This window comes from Phoca vitulina, unplaced genomic scaffold (assembly GCF_004348235.1).
Source record: "Phoca vitulina isolate PV1807 unplaced genomic scaffold, GSC_HSeal_1.0 scaffold21, whole genome shotgun sequence".
NCBI classification, from domain to species: domain Eukaryota; kingdom Metazoa; phylum Chordata; class Mammalia; order Carnivora; family Phocidae; genus Phoca; species Phoca vitulina.
In genome coordinates, this window is record NW_022589724.1 from 19,845,151 (window position 1) to 19,866,345 (window position 21,195).

At 38.8% G+C, this 21,195-nt stretch overlaps 1 protein-coding gene across 1 annotated transcript in view; it reads right to left on the reverse strand.

The window, feature by feature from the left end:
- Positions 1-4,793: 4,793 nt before the first annotated feature.
- Positions 4,794-21,195, reverse strand: part of MEGF9 (multiple EGF like domains 9) — an 82,113-nt gene continuing 65,711 nt past the window's right edge. Inside the window, exons 3-6 of the mRNA XM_032418261.1 lie at positions 17,920-18,059; positions 9,024-9,167; positions 7,980-8,249; positions 4,794-6,215 (exon numbers count right to left, since the gene is read on the reverse strand). Coding sequence (XP_032274152.1) covers positions 5,764-6,215; positions 7,980-8,249; positions 9,024-9,167; positions 17,920-18,059 — 1,006 coding nt within the window. The 3' untranslated portion in view covers positions 4,794-5,763. The remainder of the gene's footprint in view (positions 6,216-7,979; positions 8,250-9,023; positions 9,168-17,919; positions 18,060-21,195) is intronic.

Genomic DNA, 21,195 nt, shown 5'->3' on the forward strand with positions numbered 1-21,195 from the left:
GTAACTAAACATAATTGTTACTTTGAAGTCACTGGTTTAATTATAATGGAAGAAGGGGAATTTTTGTAAAACATATGCATCTTGGGCGCCTGGGTGGCTCAGTTGTTAAGCGTCTGCCTTTGACTCAGGTCATGATCCCAGGGTCCTGGGATTGAGCCCTGGTCTCCCTGCTCAGTGGGAAGCCTGCTTCTCCCTCTCCCGCTCCCCCTGCTTGTGTTCTGGCTCTCGCTGTCTCTCTCTCTGTCAAATAAATAAACAAAATCTTGGGGCACCTGGGTGGCTCAGTCGTTAAGCGTCTGCCTTCGGCTCAGGTCGTGGTCCTGGGATCGAGCCCCGCATCGGGCTCCCTGCTCGGCGGGAAGCCTGCTTCTCCCTCTCCCTCTCCCCCTACTTGTGTTCCCTCTCTCGCAGTCTCTCTCTCTGTCAAATAAATAAAAATAAATAAAATCTTCAAAATAAATAAATAAATAAAATCTGTAAAAAATAAAAAAGTAATAAAACATATGCATCTTATACTCCTATGAAAAAGGAATACACCCAGTTTTGACAATCTAATAAATGCCTTTGATAGACTTTCATCCAAAGTACGAATCCAATACTATAAAACTAATATTTTTGGCAAGACTTCCTCTTAGTGTGCTAAGACTGTACATACATTTCCTTTCTTTTGAGATTTTGTTTAGTTAGATTTCTGCCATGCTTTTTCCATTTCCTTAAAATAATACCCAAATCATATACATTATAGACCTACATGTATAGAACCACATGTATAAAAATATAAGGTGGGATTATAGAGTAATATGACTTATTTTCTTGTGTGACAAGAAAAGAAAGGAAAAACAGGGTTTTGAAGTTTAAGTATCAACCGACTGAAGTTGAATAAACCAACTGAAGTTTATAAAGCTTGCAGCACAAAGGTAAGCCTGACTTACTTTTTCTTTTTTTTCAAAATACCCCTTGGATTTCTAGATGGCATCCCATTAAACACCACTGAGCTTTGTCAAAATACAGGATCTTCAAGGGTACCTCAAAATAATAAAAAGATGTACGCTTGTTGCAGGTTGTCTAATAAACACATAGAACATTTTTCCCTTCAGATTTATACTGAAGAAAGAAAATTTTTTATATGTATGAAAAAGAAGCTCAAGAGGAAAAAATTTTTCTTTAAAATTTTCATGGAAATCCCAATGAATCTCATAGGGGACAGGCAAAAGCACAAACAAGGTTATGTGTTAATAAATGCTCCCCCCCCAGGGTGTTTTGTTTTATTCTAAGAGGGGGAATCTTATGGCATTTTTTTTTTCCTAAGTGGAAAAACATTATTTAAAAGAAGTTAAAACAAAAAGCATGGTCAATAAGTGAAGGGTTCAAAGATTTTCATGAAGTGGTTTGAAAATAAATGCTCTGTGACATATATTAAAAGACTTCCAACAAATCTGACCACATAAAAAAAGTAAAACAACAAATCTACAATAGGTACAAATTATATACATTTATTTTTTTAATAATTTTAAATAACACTCTTGTATAAATTCTTTTCATATATTCAAATCATACACAAATTTAGAAATGCATCATGAAGCCTAGTACAGCATATGTAGGAGACACGTTTTTAAAATTTGTGTTAGAATTTTAGTGACATACAGACGAGTTTAATGTTTCAGAAACATTCCCTAGTCACTCGGGCTGACAGGTAATGCAGGACAGAGTGCTTGGGCCTAGCGTGAGAACTCAGCTGCAGATCATTCGGCTCTGGGCTACCGTGGCTCACGTTGTCGCCCCGGCTGCAGTGATTGCATATGCAGAAGTAACACATAAGGGAGGCTCCCATCTGCCTTTGAAAAAACATCATTCAACCACTGCCATTTTAACGATCCATAACCTTCAGTCCATTTGACGTTTTTGACGTCTTGAACTGGTGTGTTCTTCCTGCTTTTTCCCTTGGCATAGTCACTGGCTCAGGGTAAAAGAGGAAAATTGCCACTAACCTTCTGTCACTCCCCTGCACACACCAAACTCCTGGTACTTCTCAAACCCCCTACTGTCCAAGAAGATCATAATGGATCATAAGGCCAGAAATGCTTTCCTTGCTCTAACAGGTTACACTGGGTCGATTTTACTTCTCTGAACTTTTTGTTGGAGAGCTTTCCTTGAGATGCATATCTTCAACTCCTATCCACATACCTCAAAGTATAAGAACCAGGGAATACTCATCACAAGTGCTGTTACGTTTACCATGTGTCCTACAAAAAATAGAGGACCACGGTGAATGATCTAATAACCCCGTCCCAACTGAGGCTCTTAGGAAGACGTACTATTGCTTTAGCTCTCTGCCTCCAAAACAGCACGAGAAGGGCTAAATGTCCGGAAGGCACTCGCTGACCGAAATGAACTAGCGGGGCAGTGAGTATTGCTTTAATGACCAGTTTTCTGGGGGACGTTAGGGCTAGAGAGTAGCCATATAATCTGACACTGTACAAATCCTCTCCCCCCAGATCTCTCTCCTCCCATCCCACATCTGCTCTGTTCTCTCTTAAAATGCAGGTACCCCTCAGAGTAGTAACACATCAAATCCATAGGACCTTAGTATAAGTGAGCTTTAGTTTTTATTACCATTTTTCCCTATACCTGGAGAAATTCCATTAATAAGAGACATCTGGGAGCTTGACGGTGCAGGGAAGGAGGGGAAAGTAAGGGAGGACAGACATAGTTAACAACAGTACCTAGGGCATCTGTTAGAAATGCATCAGGGCTTATGAAAATGAATGAATGAAGATACAATTATCACTTAATAGCAGTATCTGTCATTTATCAATAAGATTCACACTAGCCTTATTTGAAAATAAACACATTTCTAATCCTTATTTAGAAATTCTTCCAATATTATCTTCTGAAGGACTGATGGGATCCCAGTGCTGAACGCCATGGTTCATAGGGATCCTGCCTTCAGAGGAATGAATATTGTGTAATGCATATTCCCTCTAGTTTCCTAGTCTGATTTTGCTGGTAGATCACTTCATGATTGATTTAAATTCTAGAGCAAAATTATTTCCCCCAGCAAAAAGCAGGGGGGGCACTAAAGAATATTGTTTAAAACAAATTCTAAGACCTTAAATTTTTTTTCCACTGGGAAGAATTAAGAACATGACCTAGGAGCTGTTAATTGGTACTTGGAGGTTAACGTTCCTTGTGATACAATGTATGCAATATCTCTTAAGGTCTGTTTCAAAAAGTCTCTATATGGCCAGAATCTGGACGATTTGGCTTTGGCTCTTAGACCCCGACAAACACTCATGCTTTCTCTATTGGGTTAACTTCTACTTAACGAATGTTTCTTCTTCACCACCTTCAATCCATCACGTTGAGGGGCTGGCAATCTGGGAGAAAGGCAGGTGTGTCAGTTTGCACACTTCCTTGGAACTGTGCCGTGTTCGGCAAAGGCGGCAGCTGTGGGGAAAGCACATTTTCCCTCCCCGCTTGGGAGGATTCGTTCGCTTTAATGAAGCACAAACTGGTGGTTTTGTCATCTTATCACCAATACTAGCTTCAGACAGTAATCCTCCTATGTCCTTTCCACAAACTCCTTCCCAGCTGCATGGTCCTGGACTGCACCCTGTGCTTACAGAAGTTAGAAACAGTCCCAGACAGGACTCTTCCTCCCAGCCTTCTTTGTCTGGGGCTAGGCAGTTTCTGCATTAGCATATAGTTGAGAGAACGTGTGCTTCAATTAGGAGGCCTGATTCCAAGCCTAATAATGACATACTGTATAGCCTTGAACAAGACATTTAACCTCATCTATAAAATGGGGACAATAATTACTTCCTCAGGGGGCTATGATGAGGAACAGAAGACACATATATGGAAAGGTGCTTTGTGAACTGCAAAGGGCTATAGCCATATTCACTGATTTTAATATAATGTAATGCCACGTAACCTCTATTCTCATGAGCAACGGCCAAATATTCGGAGCACCCCAGGTTACCAGAAGTAGATATTTGTCTGTCCATCCTCCAGAACATCATCTCTAAAACCTGAGAAAACTGAGGGGTCTCCTACAGAGGGATGACCAAATTCCAGGTTTTTCTTGGGGGAACTTAGGCAAGGCTGTCAACTTGGATATCCTAGGTCTGATCTAATAAATCCTTGCTTTTTTTTTCCTAACCACTTGACAGTTTGCCATTCCTCCTAATAAATATCTATATTTGACTTCTGGCTGCTTTTCCTGGCTTGCTTAACCCACAATCTGTCAATATTGTAACAGATGAGAGCAACAGTATGTGGCCTCTAGGGAAAAGCTGTGTCTATAAGCAAGGACTAACTGTACCCACCCACCTCCAGAGCTACCCTCTAACCGGACAAGAAGACAGCAGAACTGTAGCTCTGCAGGAAGATGGTATACACCTCGTGGAGTCTGGATGATAAGCTATGTTCAAATGTAGAAGGTGTTTTTTTGGAGGGGGATGGAGGAAGAATATAAATATTTCACAGGCATGAAAACAGGGGATCCCAAGTGATACGATGGCTTTTCTTTTGGAACTAAAATATTTCTAATTCCTTTGGAAGACTATCTTCTACGTTTAGAGACATTTTTTTTTTCGTGAGGATATGTTGTACATTAATCTATTTAATATGTAGACCGGCTAACTTCTAATCGGGGGAGTGCTTTGGAGAGCCCAGCCTCTATCCCAGCTTAACGATCAATTGCTTAAAAATCTATTGCTTGAATCTACAGTAAGTCAGAGAACATATAACTCTACTTTGAGACTGAGAAAGGGAAAGAAAGGTTAGAAACATTCAACCTCTTATAAATTTCAACAGTGTCCAAAGAGGGACTAAAAATGACTGATGGTCACCAGAGTCCCAGCTCTAGCAATATTGCCATCTATGTTACTCTATTTTAACCAATCCCCATATTTTCTTTTTACAACACCATTAACTGCTGTACAAATAAATTCTAGATGATAAAATATGACATGATTTTTTTTTACAAATAGATACAAATACAATGTTGACCAGATATGCTACATTAACTATATACACCTTATTTCTCTAGAGGCAGGAAGAGACCTTATTTTTAGACAATGTACCATTTACACTGAGACCCTAAGGAGGACCATCAGCTTCCTGCTCCCAGATGTTGCCTTCCTCTTTCTACCATTAGAAGCTTATTCTGTGCTTTGATCCTATCATTGAGCAAGAATTTGGGAAGGAAAAATCAAGCTTTTCTAAAGATCTTCTTGAGACTTTTCTGCCCCTTTTCAAAAACAGTCGAGTTTATTGTGATACAGCCCAGACGTTAAGCTTCCTTCGGTGATGCCTTTTAGCACAGTAAAAGGAATATCATCCCTGACTCTCCTTTTAAACAAGGTGTCTCAGGAATGGAGATGAAAAGTCTTCCAGCAGTCCTTCCCCCTCCACTTCCATCTTGTCTCCGCTGGTTTGGTGAACACTTCCCCAGGAGTCTGTTCGGAGGTCAGAGTAGATGTGGGCTGCACTGCAGGGTTCAGGCTTTCTATACTCCCATGTAGTTTGGTACAAAAATATACTTTACCACAAGTCCTTATTGACGGCGACTGCTTCAGATCTTCATGGGGGAAACTAAGAGTAATGGGCTAAGTGCATTACAAATTTGTACCTAAAAATTTCAGGTACACTCTACGCCTTTGCTTTCTCAGCAAACTACCCAGGCCTCATCTGGCCCAGGAGATGATGTGGTCTTAGTGAGCACTGTGGTCTAACAATCCAGACAACGGGTCTAGCTCCTTAGGCTTTGTAGTTATGTATGGGTGTTGTCAGGGTCAGTTGCCCGTTGGGAGCTACTTCATTACCATCATCTTCCAAGAGTCCTGACACATCTGCATTGGGAATGCTGTCATGGTAGCTGCTGAAACTGATATTGTCTTCTTTCAGCTCGATGGTCCAAAAGGGGGCATTGAGTTTCCGGTTTTGGTACTCCCGGTACATATAGACAGCCCCCACAAATCCCATCAGCAGCACCACCACAATGATGATGACTGTCAAAATGATGATGTTAAACTGGGTCCATGACACATCAGCTAATGCTGATGTGCTGTTTTCAGCAGAGCTTACTGAAAAGATAGTCTGCAGGATTGTGGGGGTAAATGTACTATTTATAACAGGGGTGGGCACTGATGTGGTCAAAGAGGCATTGGAAACCAAAATGGTAGAACCTTCAGGTGTTGGAACAATAACTTCTGAAAATAAAAACAGAGAATGAAATGTAAAAGACAAAATTATCTAGTTTTAAGAAACAATAAAAGAAATACACATGGGAGTAGAAGTTGATATGGGATGTTGACATGATATTCTGCTTTAAGGTAATGCAAGTTAAAAATAATTTTTAAAGAAATATAGTGAAAAGGATCAAGGTCTAGAAAGCTAGATTATTACATCCATGGCTGTTCTCCAAAATGTATAATATTAAAATCTTTGGGAACATTCTAATGTTGGAGTTTCCTATCCTTCTTGACTCTGGGATAGATTCATACATCTTCCTGCAAAGGCAGTAAATATGTCACACTGAGTCCTGAATCACTTGGTTAAAAGTGACAGGGATAAAAAGGAAATCATTTGAACTAAAATCAGTTCAACATGTCTGATGGCATTTCATAAGGGTGAAATTCTCTTCGAAGGAGGCAAAAACAGAATAAGGAAAATTGTATTTCTAGTTACTTCTGAAAAACACAATTTAAATATCCAAAGTTGATGTCAGCCAAGAGAAAACACAGCCTTCCTTTAATCATATGTGTAGTAATTCTTCCTTTGTGTATATCATAGATGATTTCATAATTAAAGTGCTAATGCAGCACAGCTGAGTAGAAATACCAAACTGTGTGGCTATAGATAAGTAAGTGAATCTTGTTAACACTGAGGCTCCCCAGCTATAAAATGGGAATGGTAATACGTACTTTGTGGAGTTTCTGGGGAGGGTTAGCTGAGATAATGCGCAATGGAACATTACCGCATGTAATGTTCCCAGGGCTTGGCCCATCGTAGGCACTCGGTAAAATGGCTTCTGTTGTTGTCATTCTAATTCGTCGCCACAGCCAGACACATTAATCTATCCCCAAAAGAGGCGTGTTTTACATTACCTAGTAACTAATAAGAAAAATCACCACAATCCTGTCAGCTAAGCATGGACAAAGCATGCCTCCAAACGGAAAAGGGAAGTGAGTGACAGGATCTCCAGGCTAGTGACAGGGTTCAGTGTCATCTTCTAGCCTCGATCACAAGAGAATAAGGATATCAAGAAAATGGCAGAGGGACGACACTTGCCATAGACCATCAGCCCAGTATTCAGCATCTGTCAGAATATCAAAGAGTGGTTTCTAGAAGAGGATGGTCTAATCACTCTGTGACCCAATAAAGCCTGAATATCCCTAACTCACCCTGAATTTCTAATCATTAATTTTTATCTAAACCTTTACTGACCTTTCCTGCAAGAAACATTTTGCCCATATGAGTAACTTTTTCTTTTAAAAGTCAAAAGGAATATCATTACTCTTTCCTCCATCCCACATGGGAAAACTCTGGCCCCAAGTTAGGACAGATGCCATGGTGGACTCTTTTTTCTCAGCTGGAACGTCCAACCAGATTACAGGACCCTACTCCCAACGACCTTTGATGGTCACTGGAAGTGATGAGAATATAGGAAGCAAAGGATAAAAGAAATGATAGGACTTTTAAATCATTAACATAAAAATGAAAATAGATGAAGAGAAAATGTGGGAAGCCTGCCGTGACTTTGTGGTGGGCCTCAGATTTCTGGAGCTGACTCTGGAGCAGCAGAAGAGCAGGAGGAATAGAAGGAGATCCCTTTAGGCAAATATCTATCAAAATCTATTTCCAGAAAACTCCTCTGGTGGGATCGGAAGGTTTTATAAAGCTAAAGGTGGCTGTTCTGAACTTTTCACTGCTAGGCTTAGATATTAAATGTACCACCGTAGGTGAAGTGTTACCTTTCTTGATGCAATTTCCCTCGAGGTCTCGGACAAAGCCTTCTAGGCAGTTCTCACACCAAAACCCAGTGGTGTTATGGAGGCAGCTGATGCATTCGCCACTCTCGGGCTTGCAGATCTTTGGAGCTGTAATTGGGTCCACGTGGCCATGGCATTGGCACTTGGTGCAGATGCTGTCAGAATTGTAATAGCCGTTTTCACACGTGTTGCAGTTCGGGCCCGTGTAACCCTCTTTACACTGGACACACCTAGGTTCCAATTCACCCAATTCTAAAAGGGAGAAAACACAAAAGAGACTCAGTACAGCCTCAAGCTACAGTGAAAAATGCAAACCAACTACTTACTAATCGTCAAACTGGTTTTTAAACCCTCCCTACTATCTCTTCTCAAACTTAAAGAGACTAATGATCTATACCTTATTTCTTAATTCTTAATTGTCCAGTTAATTGTAAAAATGATGGGGCCCTCCAGAGAATCTCTGCAGGTGGGGAACAAAAGAAATACGCGGGCGCCTGGGTGGCTCAGTCGGTTAAGCGACTGCCTTCGGCTCAGGTCATGATCCTGGAATCCCGGGATCGAGTCCCGCATCGGGCTCCCTGCTCGGCAGGGAGTCTGCTTCTCACTCTAACCCTACCCCCTCTTGCGCTCTCTCTCTCACTCTCTCTCTCTCAAATAAATAAATAAAATCTTTAAAAAAAAAAAAAAAAAAAAGAAATACGCTTACTCAAGGAATATGAATAATTGTAATGACGAGGCACTCATAACTTTTTTATTTTATTGCTTCTTTAGTCGTGACAGATGGAATAAACAAGATTTTAACAAAAACTTCCTCATCTCTCCCTCGAGTCTCATTTCATATATGTATTTGGATCTGGTTGCAAATCTGTAGAAAGAAAAACCTTTGCTGTTTTTATAACTCCCTTTCACCTACTCACTCCACTCGCCTCTTGGCCCAGAACTTCGTTTATCAACGCACTTGATATCAATTGACAGCTGATTGCCTGGTGTTTCCTCTCAAAGTGAAGAATTAGAGGAAGGCCTTACCTATGACACAGCTGCCTGTTGATGTCACTGCTGAACACGGGCAGCGAAGACATTCCTTCGTAGCACCAGGACTCTGATAAAATCCTTCTTTGCATTCTTCACAGTGATCCCCTTTGCTATTTTCCTGGCAGTTTAAACAAGCACCTAAAAGAAGCAAATTTTTTTAAGAAGTTCAAGATTTACTCTGAAAGCACAATACCGTTAAACAAATCATACATGCAACCAAAAGACTTTACAAGTTCAACAGAAGAAGTGGTCCGACAGGAATTAGATAGAGTTCAGTTTCTACCCCATCTTATCTCTACATTGGCCACGTCTGTGAGGTCCGTGTCCCCTTCTAGATTGTAAACTCTGGGGAAAGGTTGGGTACATGAGTAGAGTAGCAATAAGCCCAGGTTGATGGTTGACTACATACAGAAAGCAGGCCAACTATTTTCAAATTAAAAATAAAAACAATCTAAAGACCTACTTAAGAAAGAATAAATTATATACTATTTTCATAGTTGGGCTACTATAGTTAAAAAAGTGAACTAGACCTATATGTATGAACATGCATGAATCTTGAAAACAATGTTGATTGAAAAAAAGCAAATTGCAGAATGATACAAAACAGATGGAGAGTACTTACTTATCTTGTAAAATTTTATTTTTTTTTAAAGATTTTATTTATTTATTTATTTAATTGACAGAGAGAGAGAGAGACAGTAAGAGAGGGAACACAAGCAGGGGGAGTGGGAGAGGGAGAAGCAGGCTTCCCCCCCAAGCAGGGAGCCCGATGCGGGGCTCAATCCCAGGACCCTGGGATCATGGCCTGAGCTGAAGGCAGTCACTTAACCAACTGAGCTACCCAGGCGCCCCTACCTTGTAAAATTTTAAAAACCATCCTAAACAATACTAAGCAAATGGATACAGAATACACTAAGCAAATGGGTACATACATATGATATGCAATAAAAATCAAATATGGACTGAGGGGGCATAGGAAAATTTTATGCTCTGCTTATCTTTGTGGAGGGAAGGAGAAAAACGAGACTAGGGAAAAAAAGAGAGGACTCCAACTGTATTTGAAATTTTCTATTTCAAATATATAACTATATATAATATGCATAAATATTAGGCAAAATACCAAAACATTAATATTTATTAATTCTAGGTGTAGGTACATGAGTATGCGTTATATTATTCTCCATACATTTTCATATTAAAAAAATTCAAGATAAAAGTAAAAGCAATTAATTAATAGGAGCGCCTGGCTGGCTCAGTCAGTAGAACATGCGACTCTTGATCTCTGAGTCGTGAATTTGAGCCCCATGTTGGGTGTAGAGATTACTAAAAAAATAAACAAATAAAAACTTAAAAATAAAAACAATTAGTAGAGAAATGGAAAGGAAGGAGGAGAGCAAAGGATGTGTTTTGTAGCGCCGCTCCTGTGGTACCCTGTTAGTAAAGATGTTGTGCAGGCGCTGAAGCAGCATAGTGTCTGAAAACAGAAAATGAAAAAGTGCAGTGTAATTAACACCCCTTCTTTAAGGGGCCATAGAGACGCACAGGGACTCTTCAAACTGCTATTACAGGAATAAGGGAGAAAATGTGACACAGAAACCTAAGACAATGAAATTTTACATGATAAGCGAAACACCATTCAATGCTGAAACTATTCATAAACAGTTGTATTTGATTTCTTTTTCTTATGAGTGAAATATTTGAGAAAAGGGGGAGAGAGACTGAGGCTGTGAAATAAAATGGTCTGACAACTGGGGCAAAATCTGAAAAACCAAATAATGACAGTGTTGTTTTTTTTTAAAAGATTTTATTTATTTATTTATTTGAGAGAGAGAATGAGAGAGAGAGCTTGAGATGGGGGAGGGTCAGAGGGAGAAGCAGACTCCCTGCTGAGCAGGGAGCCCGATGCGAGACTCGATCCCGGGACTCCAGGATCATGACCTGAGCCGAAGGCAGTCGCTTAACCAACTGAGCCACCCAGGCGCCCCTAATGACAGTGTTATTAACACACATGGCACACCTCAGTTCTTAAGTAATTACAACAGAATTCTCCCAAACTTCATGAACTGACGGGGAAAGACAGGTTCAAAAATGTATTACCTGAACACTTAACTTTGAACTAAATCAAACTCACATGCAAATGTCGCTTTCAATCATATAATTTTTTTAAAGATTTTATTTCTAAGTAATCTCTACACCCGACATGGGGCTTGAACTCATGACCCCAAGATCGAGAGTCGCACGCTCTACTGACTGAGCCAGCCAGGCGCCCCAATCATATAACTTTTTAAGGCCTGTTAGTGTTAATGATACTTTTCACATATGTAACAAAGTAGTAATATATCCTCATACAATGACAAACACATTAGGTACTGATATCTTTCCAGATCTTTTTATATTCTGATGTCTCTTTAGCTATGTATCTTTGTGACAATAAAAATAGCTAAAAAATACATACTAAGAAACTGCAAACTGCGGATTTTGGCTCTACAAATAAGATAATCTTTTGTTGTTTGTTTGGGGGGGGGCGGGGGGGGGGAGAGAGAGAGAGAATCTAAAGCAGGCTCCATGCCCAGCAAGGAGCCTAATGCAGGGCTCGATCTCACAACCCTGAGATCATGACTTGTGCCAAAATCAAAAGTTGGACACTTAACCGACTGAGCTACCCAGGGGCCCCAACAAATAAGATAATCTTAAATGTTAAAGTGTTCTGCAGTTTGGAAAAATCAAAACCTGCATTATGTGTAAAATCTGGCCACCTGCTCGCCCCCTGGTAAAAATGTGCAATGGAAATAATTTTTAAGAAAACAAGTTCTGATAAAGTCCTGAACTTTCAAAATATCTCAAAAATGTTAATAGTCCTCTAACAGAATAAGGATGTTCGGGGAAAGATGTGTTCCAAGAACATGCCATTTGCATGTGACTAATGTGGCAAGAACAGGTCATATTGCTATTCTTATTTAAAAATGATAAATATATATACAGTCAATATTGTGCTTCTACAATGCTACTGGGCTTACATGCTTATTGTTTGGGGTTTTTTTACTATTTTAGATAAGATATCAAGCCTTGGTGCTTATCACAATATCATTCCATGCTCTTAAACCATTTATATTAGAATATAAATTTTTCTAAGAAATTATAAAATTTATAATAATTAAACACTTTTTTCCAGGAGAATCTATTTCCATTTGTTTTATGCCATACCCTACAATGAGAAGTCAATGAGAAAAAAATAACCCTGTGTGGTAAATATGTTGTCTCAAAAGGAAAGATGAAAACAAGTGTAATAATAAGACTCATTACACTGCTTCAAAAATAGCATGCACCTGGAACACAGCCACTGAGAAAGAAAATTCATAAATTACAGACAGACAGACATAAACACAGCAGAGTGCTAACAGTAGCTGTGAGGGCAACAGTCCTTCTGGTTTCTCCCCTCTACTTTTCACGTGTCTCTGGTATGCATGTATCCTTTTTTTTATTGTCTTGATTTTTTTCCTGATTACAAAGCTAATACATTATAAAATCTATTGCATGTGTATTATAAAAAATGTTTTAAGAACTCAAGCAAGTTTAAAACATTTCATGAGAAACTTGGAGGAAATGTTTTTATAATAACAATAAAGATCATAACCTTTCAAATCCACATCCAGTAGGAACTGATGGTGTGGATTTACCTTTCTAACAGCTTATAGCTCCTCTCCGGGAGGCAAGAGAGCATAAGAAAACTGGTACAGTATTTAATGTCAGATCTGAGTCCCACTCCCAGCGGATCACTTACCAGTGATGGGACCTTCAGGAAATAACTTCTCTGGCTCTCACTTTTCTAATCTGTAAAGTGCAATAATTCTTGGGCTAATAATTTAATGTAACGTGAATATTTCAAAGGGTGAAAAACTATTCCATAAGACAAATGTTTTCTCTTTATGTTTTAATTTCCTCATCTATAAATTAAGAAAGCTGCACTAGATGAAATCTAAATTCCCATTAAAATCTAAAAGTTTGGGGTCTCTCTTTTATGATAAAAGATATGTATAAATTAGCTAAAGTTTAACTTTATTATACTCTGCCTGGAACCTCCCAAAATACAACAATACTGTCTTGAAATTCACATTCTCTTTGCTTTAAGATGGCCAAAGGAGCGGATTACCAATTGGGAAAAAAAAAAAAAAAGGAATGAGTGTTTCCTGAAGATGATCTCATCATGCTCGCTGGCTAGGCGGCAAACCAATCTGGTAGGGGTAACCAAGAAAGCAACCAGTCAAAGAAAAGAATGCCGGGCTCCTTTCCAACCAAATTCAATGACGATGCTTTGAAAACATAAATCGCCACCTGTAAAAAGCCTTGTCCTTATTTATTTTGCCATTTCATAGTTTATATATAAACCTGTCAGAAATACAGCAATGTGCTTTGTTGTGGGAAGAAATGCCTGATCCTCCCTACGGTGCAGAAGGCAAACTTTAACCTGTCAAAAAGAAAGAAAGCCAAGCCTAAGTGAACAACGGAGAGTAAGAGAAGATAAGGTCAGAGAGAAAGGCAGGCGCCACAAAATGTAAAGTCATGCAGGCTATAGAAAGAAGTGTGAATTTTATTCTAAGAGGGATGGGAAGCCATCCGAGGGTTTAAGCATGGGAATGACATGATGTGGTTTTACATTTTAAAAAGATCACTCTGATTGTTCTGTGGAGACTGGACTGTGGTTGGGGTGGGGCTCTGGGGTGAGAGGACAAGAGGAGGTAAGAGGAGATCAGAGAGTATCACAGTAGTTCAGAGGGATGACGGGCTTGGACAAGAATGACAGTAACAAAGGTCATAAACGGTGGTCAGATTCACGGTGTATTTCGAATGCTGGGCTGATAGAACTTGTTGATGGACTGGCTATTTGCAGTGAGGAAAAGAAAGGAACCAAATATGACTCCTAGGCATTTGGACTGAGCAACTGGCTGAATGGTGTCAGTCACCAAAATGAAGAACCCTAGGAGTAAGGCAGGCTTGGCTTACAGGGTAAAGAGTTGTTTTGGACGTCTTAGGGTTCTGATGCCAGTTGAGGCGTTCAGACGAAGATGTCCAATGGACTATTGGATCTTTGAGTGTGAGGATCAAGGGAGAAATGTAAATCTGGTAGTCAGTCCAGATGTAGATGGCATTTTAAATTAAATCCAGGGGACTGAATAAGATCACTTAGGGGACAGTACAAATGAAGAAGACAAACATGTAAGATTTATTTATTTTAGAAAGAGAGAGAGCATGCACATGGTGGGGGGGAGGTGCAGAGGGAGAGGGAAAGAATCCTCAAACAGATTCCCCACTGAGTGTGGAGCATGACACAGGGCTCGATCCCAGGATCTTAAAATCATAACCTGAGCTGAAACCAAGAGTGTGACGCTTAACCGACTGAGCCACCCAGGCGCCCCAAGAGAAGCAAAAATAAATAAATCTTCTAAAAAAAAAAAAAAAAGAAGTACACCATGTGAACATAAAGTTCTAGTTTGAAAAAATAATAGTCTTCCCACCTCCATTTTAAAGTAAATATATACTCAATAAATAAAATCTAGAAAATATGGGAAAGTAGAAGAAAAAAAATTACCATAAGAAATCTGTCACTAAGATTTTGAATACTTTTCCTTGAAAACTTTCCTTATGTATATAAGTTTAAGTTTTGCTTTTCAAATAGTCTAAATATATGGCCATGTCATTTCACGCCCTGCTTTTTTCATTCTCTTATGTTGTTATATATACCACTCTTTAAAAAATTTTAATGACAGCTTAATAGTTGCCGTTTATTGATTACACATAATGAGCCAGGCACTGTATTAAAGGCTTTATAAATATATTGCACTGAATCATTACAACAACCCATTAGACAGTTACTGTTATTATCTGCATTTCTAGGCGAAGAAACAGGCTACGTTAATTTGGCCAAAGTCAAGTCAAGATTGCACTTGCTGTGCTCTTAACCACATACTACGTAGGTAACATAATTGGCTTCATTCTCTGTGGATAGAAATAGGGTTGTCTAATTTTTTAGAATTATAACTACCACTTTAGTAAGCCTCTTTGAACACAAAGCTTTTTATGAATTTAGAATTATTTCCTCAGAATAGATTTCTGGAAACAGAATTACTGGATCAAGGAGGTATTCTGAAGACTCCGATACACATTGTGAAACTGTTTTCCAAAATGTTTTTCCCCAATATATTTCATCACAAAAAGGTTACTTTAAAATCTGTCTCATCTAAAACACAAAGTCTAGAAAAAGACTTACAGAAAGGGGAAACGTAGGGACCGTGAAAACATAGTAAGTGGCCACCAGAGGGCAGCCGTATCACAGCGCTGTTGAAAAAAAATCTCTGAGACAAAAGGAAAGGCTGATTATATATTAAGCTTGCAGGTTTCAATCAAGTGCTTGCATCCCTTCATGTTGAATTCCACTTTTATTATATTTCCAAACAGAGAAACCATCTATTTCTCATATTACTAGCTGCTTTTAGAAATCATAACCATGGAAAGGATATCTTTTGCCTTAAATTATCTCGAGCAAGGACAGGTTGGGATTTACTTGACGTTAAAGACATCTACTTCCTTGCTGCAAGGACAACTAGCAGTGAGAGCCAGCAGTGTAGACCGCTTTCTTACTGTACAAGACCTGGGGAGAAATGTAAATCAACTCAGTATGATGAAGCATTCCTGTCCTTAACCAGGATTGAAATTTATCTTTCCTCTGTGTGTTTTTTCATTCATTTGTTCATTTACCTAACAGACATTTAGTGAGTACTGACTGCGTGCCAAGCTCCGTACTAGAGATTGTGTACAATGAACAAAACTGATATTGCCCCTGCTCTCATGGAACTTACAATAGAGTGAGTAAGCCACACATGACTCATAATCATAAATAAATACATAATTATAAACTATGGTAGGTACTGTGACAAAAAATACAAGCGCATATGACAGTGCATAATTGGGGATTGTCATTCAGCCTGGAGTATCAGGAACTGCTTTCCAATGTAGTAAACTTTAATTGAAGGCCTGAAGGAAAAATAATGATTTAATAAGGTAAAGGGGCTAGCGGTGGGATAGTGGATATTAGAAAGACCATTCTAGGCAGAGGAAAGATCATGTATGTAAACCTTAGGACAAGGAAAGATAGCTTGTTTTATGGCTAGAAGCCAGTATCACTGGATCGCAGGCAGTGGAGAAAAAAAATAGCACAAGAGAGAACCGGTAAGTAGCCAGGGACCCGATCACATAACAGAAAAAATTAACACGATTTCTCCTAAATCAATTTTTTTCACCATGGACTAGAGGAGTAAAATGAAGAATTTCAAATATTTTCCAGAGTACTTTCAATTTCAAGTACTCTGCTACCCTGCTCTCATAAAAACACTTGTACTTGTCAGACTAGTTTGTCCTGACTTTTCTGTTGGGGAAAAAAAGATTTCCAAGGGAGGATTTCTAATCCTTACATTTAGGAAAACTGACCATCGGAAGAGTTCATTGTCTTTAGCTTTTAATAGTTTGTCTCGATATGGTCTTCTTTGTTTTATACTGCCTGGGGTTTGCTGAGCTTTTGGAATCGGTGGGCTGATGTCTTTCACTAGTTTGGAAAATTCTTGGCCATTATCTCTTCAAATTTTGCTTCTGCCCCAATCTCTCTCTCCTTTCTTTCTGAGTCTCCAATTACATTTATGTTAGTCTTTTTGGCTGTGTCCTACATGTCTTTTCAGCTCTGTTCTTTCTATTGCATTTTTTTCCCTCTGTGCTTCAGTTGGATATTTTTAACTGAGCTGTATTCAAGTCTACTCATCTTATCTTCACTGTGAATAATCTTTTGTGAAACCCATGCAATGAGTTATTCATTTCAGATGCTGTATTTTTCAGTTCTAGACTGACCTTTTGATTTTTTTACAGATTCCAATTCTCTTGAAATTTGCCTTTTTACCTGTTTTCTGGGTTTTCCTCTATTTCCTTAAAGCACTAATTTTAGTTATTTTAAAGGCATCGTTTGCTAACTCTAACATCTGGATCATCTGTGGGTCTGCTTCCATTGTTTCTTTTTTCTCTTTATTATTGGTCACATTTCCCCTCCTCAGCATTGTCTGGTATTTTTGATTGTATGCCAGATGCAGTGTATAAAAGAACCACAGATGACTCCTCTTTTCTCTGTTAGGCAGATATAATGAGAGAATCGCCTCAATCCAATTCGAAATTGAGATGGGTTGGCGATGGACTGCAATTTTAGTATGAATCAGTTCACCTATGGTTCATCACTATTTCCTCGTCATGGCCCTCTAATGCTTTTGATTAAGAGCCTAGCATCCCTGAGTCTCCTCAGCCCTGAAAGACTACAACAGACTCAGTACTGCCCTTTGGTGGTTTCATCCCACTCCACACACTTCGGAACCTGGCAATGTCTTGAGAGAGAGATGGTGGTATATGGTAGCAGAGCCCCTTTCGAAAGGGATTTTGTCACCTAAGCACCACAAGACTGAGAGACTTCTTTATACCTATGGGGCCAGCCTCTCATCTCTTGCACAATCAGCTAATGTCCTGTGAGAAAACTGGCCTTGTGTTTAGAGCTCTTCTAGTTTCCAATCCATCATACAAGTCCCAAACAACTGCCAAAAACTCTTCTTGTATCTCTCTCCTCAAGAAGAATTCCTTTGCTTGGGCTAAATCTGCTCCTTAGCCTATGACCAGAATCAGCAAATGTCCCCTGGAAATAAAATGGTTGATGATCATCCACTTACTTAGGAAGAGTTCTACCCTTTCTGGAATTTTAGTTCATATAGTCTTCTTTGCTTCCATAGTTCTCCAACCAAGATGATTTTTGAAATTTGTGAAAAGAACAAAAGACTAATTACATGACAAAGTTAAGGAAAGCATGTACCTGTGAGGGCATCACAACTGGCAGACCGATTATTACATCGGCAGGGCAAGCAGCCACTCTTACTAAAGTCATAATATCCATCTTGGCATCGATCACATGTAGAGCTGGTGACACCCACTTTGCACTGGCATTTCCCAGAACTGCAAATAAAAGCAAAGACAATGAACAAAAGTAAATGAGTTTGAAAGTTTTGTTGCCTAACATCCCATCATAGATGATCTTAATGTAGAAATAGTTTCAACTAGATTCTAATTACTAGAATCATTGTGATTTTTTTTTTTTGCATTGTAAGTTGAACAACTTCATGACTATAAACATTCAATTGACATACGAACACTAATCATTTGTGACAATTTAATCCTCTGCACTTAGGTAGTTTAAAATAATTGATAATGGAGCCATGGAGAACATAAGTCCCCAGTGCTTAGAAATCTTTGTTTACTAAGCAGTGGGGCACAGAACTGGTACCACTGCTACATCTCATTCCTGGATCATTCCACAGTTCCATCAGCATCCACCCTGCCCAATATGGAGAAGAGAAGAAACTCCACCTAGTCTTCATCCAACCTAGCTTCTGGCTGAAGAATATGAAGACCAAGATCTTAATGAATGTGTCAGTTAATATCCACTTAGATGCTGGAAATGATATAATTTTCTACTTTAGGTCCAGGCTATATTAAAATCATATTTCTGGTAATTAAACTGGAATTCACAATTAAGTAAATATGACTATAAGGGGGACCTCTATTGCTTTCTGGATTAAATCCATATAAAACTCTAGATTGTCAACCCAAAAAGAAGTCTAAAATCTAAAGTAAGAAAAATAGGGGTGTCTGGCTGGCTCAGTCAGTAGAGCGTGTGACTCTGATCTTGGGGTTGTAGGTTCAAGCCCATGTTGGGTATAGAGATTACTTAAAAATAAAATCTTTAGGGGCGCCTGGGTGGCTCAGTCATTAAGCATCTGCCTTCAGCTCAGGTCGTGACCCCAGGGTCTGGGATTGAGCCCCGCATCGGGCTCCCTGCTCAGCGGGAGGCCTGCTTCTCCCTCTCCCACTCCCCCTGCTTGTGTTCCGTCTCTCTCTGATAAGTAAAATCTTTAAAAAAAAATAAAATAAAATCTTTAAAAACAAAGAAAGGAAGAAAAATATTTTATTTAACAATGTGACTCTTCTTTATATGCTTATTCTGAACCTGAAATTTTTAGACTTCACCTGAGCATATCACGGCACCAGTCATATTGGATGGGAGACAATTTAAGGTAAAACTGCTTTTCAATATAATATTTTTTAGAGATTCAGCTCCTAATAATGAGCCCCCATGGGACTGATAATTTTAGTTCAAGAACCTAAGCTCATTATTAATACTTACACAGCTTCTACACATACCAGTTAAAGTAATCCCCTTCTAATTCCCATATTCCTATTTCTACAATAAGAACAGAAGTTCCAAATTTGAGAGTTACTGGAATTTTCAGTTGAACTCTGCAGAACAGAAGTAAAGCAACTTTCAACCATGTGTATTTTTGTAGTATACAAACCCAAGGATTTTATTTTATTTATTTTATTTTTTTGAGATATGCCTCTCTTTTTCATCAGCATCCCCTGGCCTAAATAATGAGGTCTACATCCTCCATCCCTAAAAACTATTTCAGCAGCTAGAGTCAAAGTTTATTTCTCTCTCCCCCTTACGGTTCTCTGCACTATCCCAGGCTATGCCAAAAAGGGGTGGAAAAGTAGAAAAACAGTTCAACATGGAATATTTTTAGGGCTTTACTCAAACAAGATCAGTCCAGAAGGGAAAGGAAGTCAGGCTTCTGTAAATAATATATACTTTACATATTTCAAAGTCTTGTACCCTGAGCAGCCACCCATAGACCTCTGTACTCCTATCGTGAAGCTGTCTAGTATAGTAGGGTACGCAGTTGCTTGACTAACAAGCAGTTCTACAGAAAACATAAAACAGAGCCATCTGAAAGCAGCAGTGTTGCTGTTGTTGATGCTGAAGACAGTAATGAGCCACCACTTACTGAGGGCCTATGTCAGTAAATATGGATATGCTCTCTAATCCTCAAAATAACCCTACTAAGTGAAGTCCTAATCCTCGTTTTACTATTGAAGGAAATCAGAGAGGTTAAAGTTATTGTTCACACCTAGTAAGTCAGGCTGATTTATACAAAGCCAGATTTTTCCTATTATACCATGGCACCTACCACTCCCTAAATTTGAATCTAAATTTGCACAAGAAATTTGCATGCCAAATAACTTGATACCTACTTCGGTATCAAGCTTCATTCGGTAGATTCCAAGAACCACAATTCACCATTTATTTAGGTTCTCACCCCAGTGAGCTGTTTCTGCCTTGCCCAGAATAAACTCCACCTAAGAAAAGTGGTCTCTTTTCTTACTGCCAGTAAATCTCAGGTCTTCCTTAACAAAAGCTAAGAGTTCTCACTGCTTGAAGAGAAACTGCAGCCTAGCCAAGTCCAAGGTTCCCAGAGATGCAAGCCCAAATATTTTGATGCTTAAAGCTTAGTTAAAATTTGTACTGATCATAGTGAAGATGAGCCTTGATTTTAAACATGCAACAGAAATGTACATTACCAAGCATGTCTCTTAAGTAACTTCACAAAAAAATAAATAAATAAAATAAAACAAAAAAGCCCAATACACATAAGCTTACGTAGTCTTACACAAGAATATCCCAAGGTACTTAAAGATCTAGCAAAGTAAATCTGTATTCATCAAGTATGAAATTCAGGAATATGTTATTACTGAACAAGAGGGAACTAGTCAACCTAAGTCTCACTGAACTGTCAGAAAATTATAAAGGATATAATTGCCTTCCCAAGAATTGCTAACAACATTTTATTAGCCAATTTCTAAGGCTTTTAAAATGTTAATCAAAATATGCTTGCTCCTCATTTCTCTATTGGCAGATTATTCGGTAAACAGAAGAATAGTTACTTTTAATGACAGTGTTTGCCGAACTCACCAACCTACAAGAAAAGGATATTATCTTGGAATACCTAATCACTTCATAATATCTCATAATCATAATATAGTCAGTGTTCTCAAAGTAGTTGCTATTCCTGGAAGTGGACTTTCCCTTCATAATTCTGCTCTGCATACTCAAAAGACTGATTTAAGCAGGCATCTTTCTCCCTGGAGAATATGTTCCTTAGTTGCTGATGTAAAAATAAAAACCCCACAAGTGGCTTTATGAATCCTGATAAAGTGATTGACTAGTCTAGATAGCATGCTTCACTTTTCCTGGGCA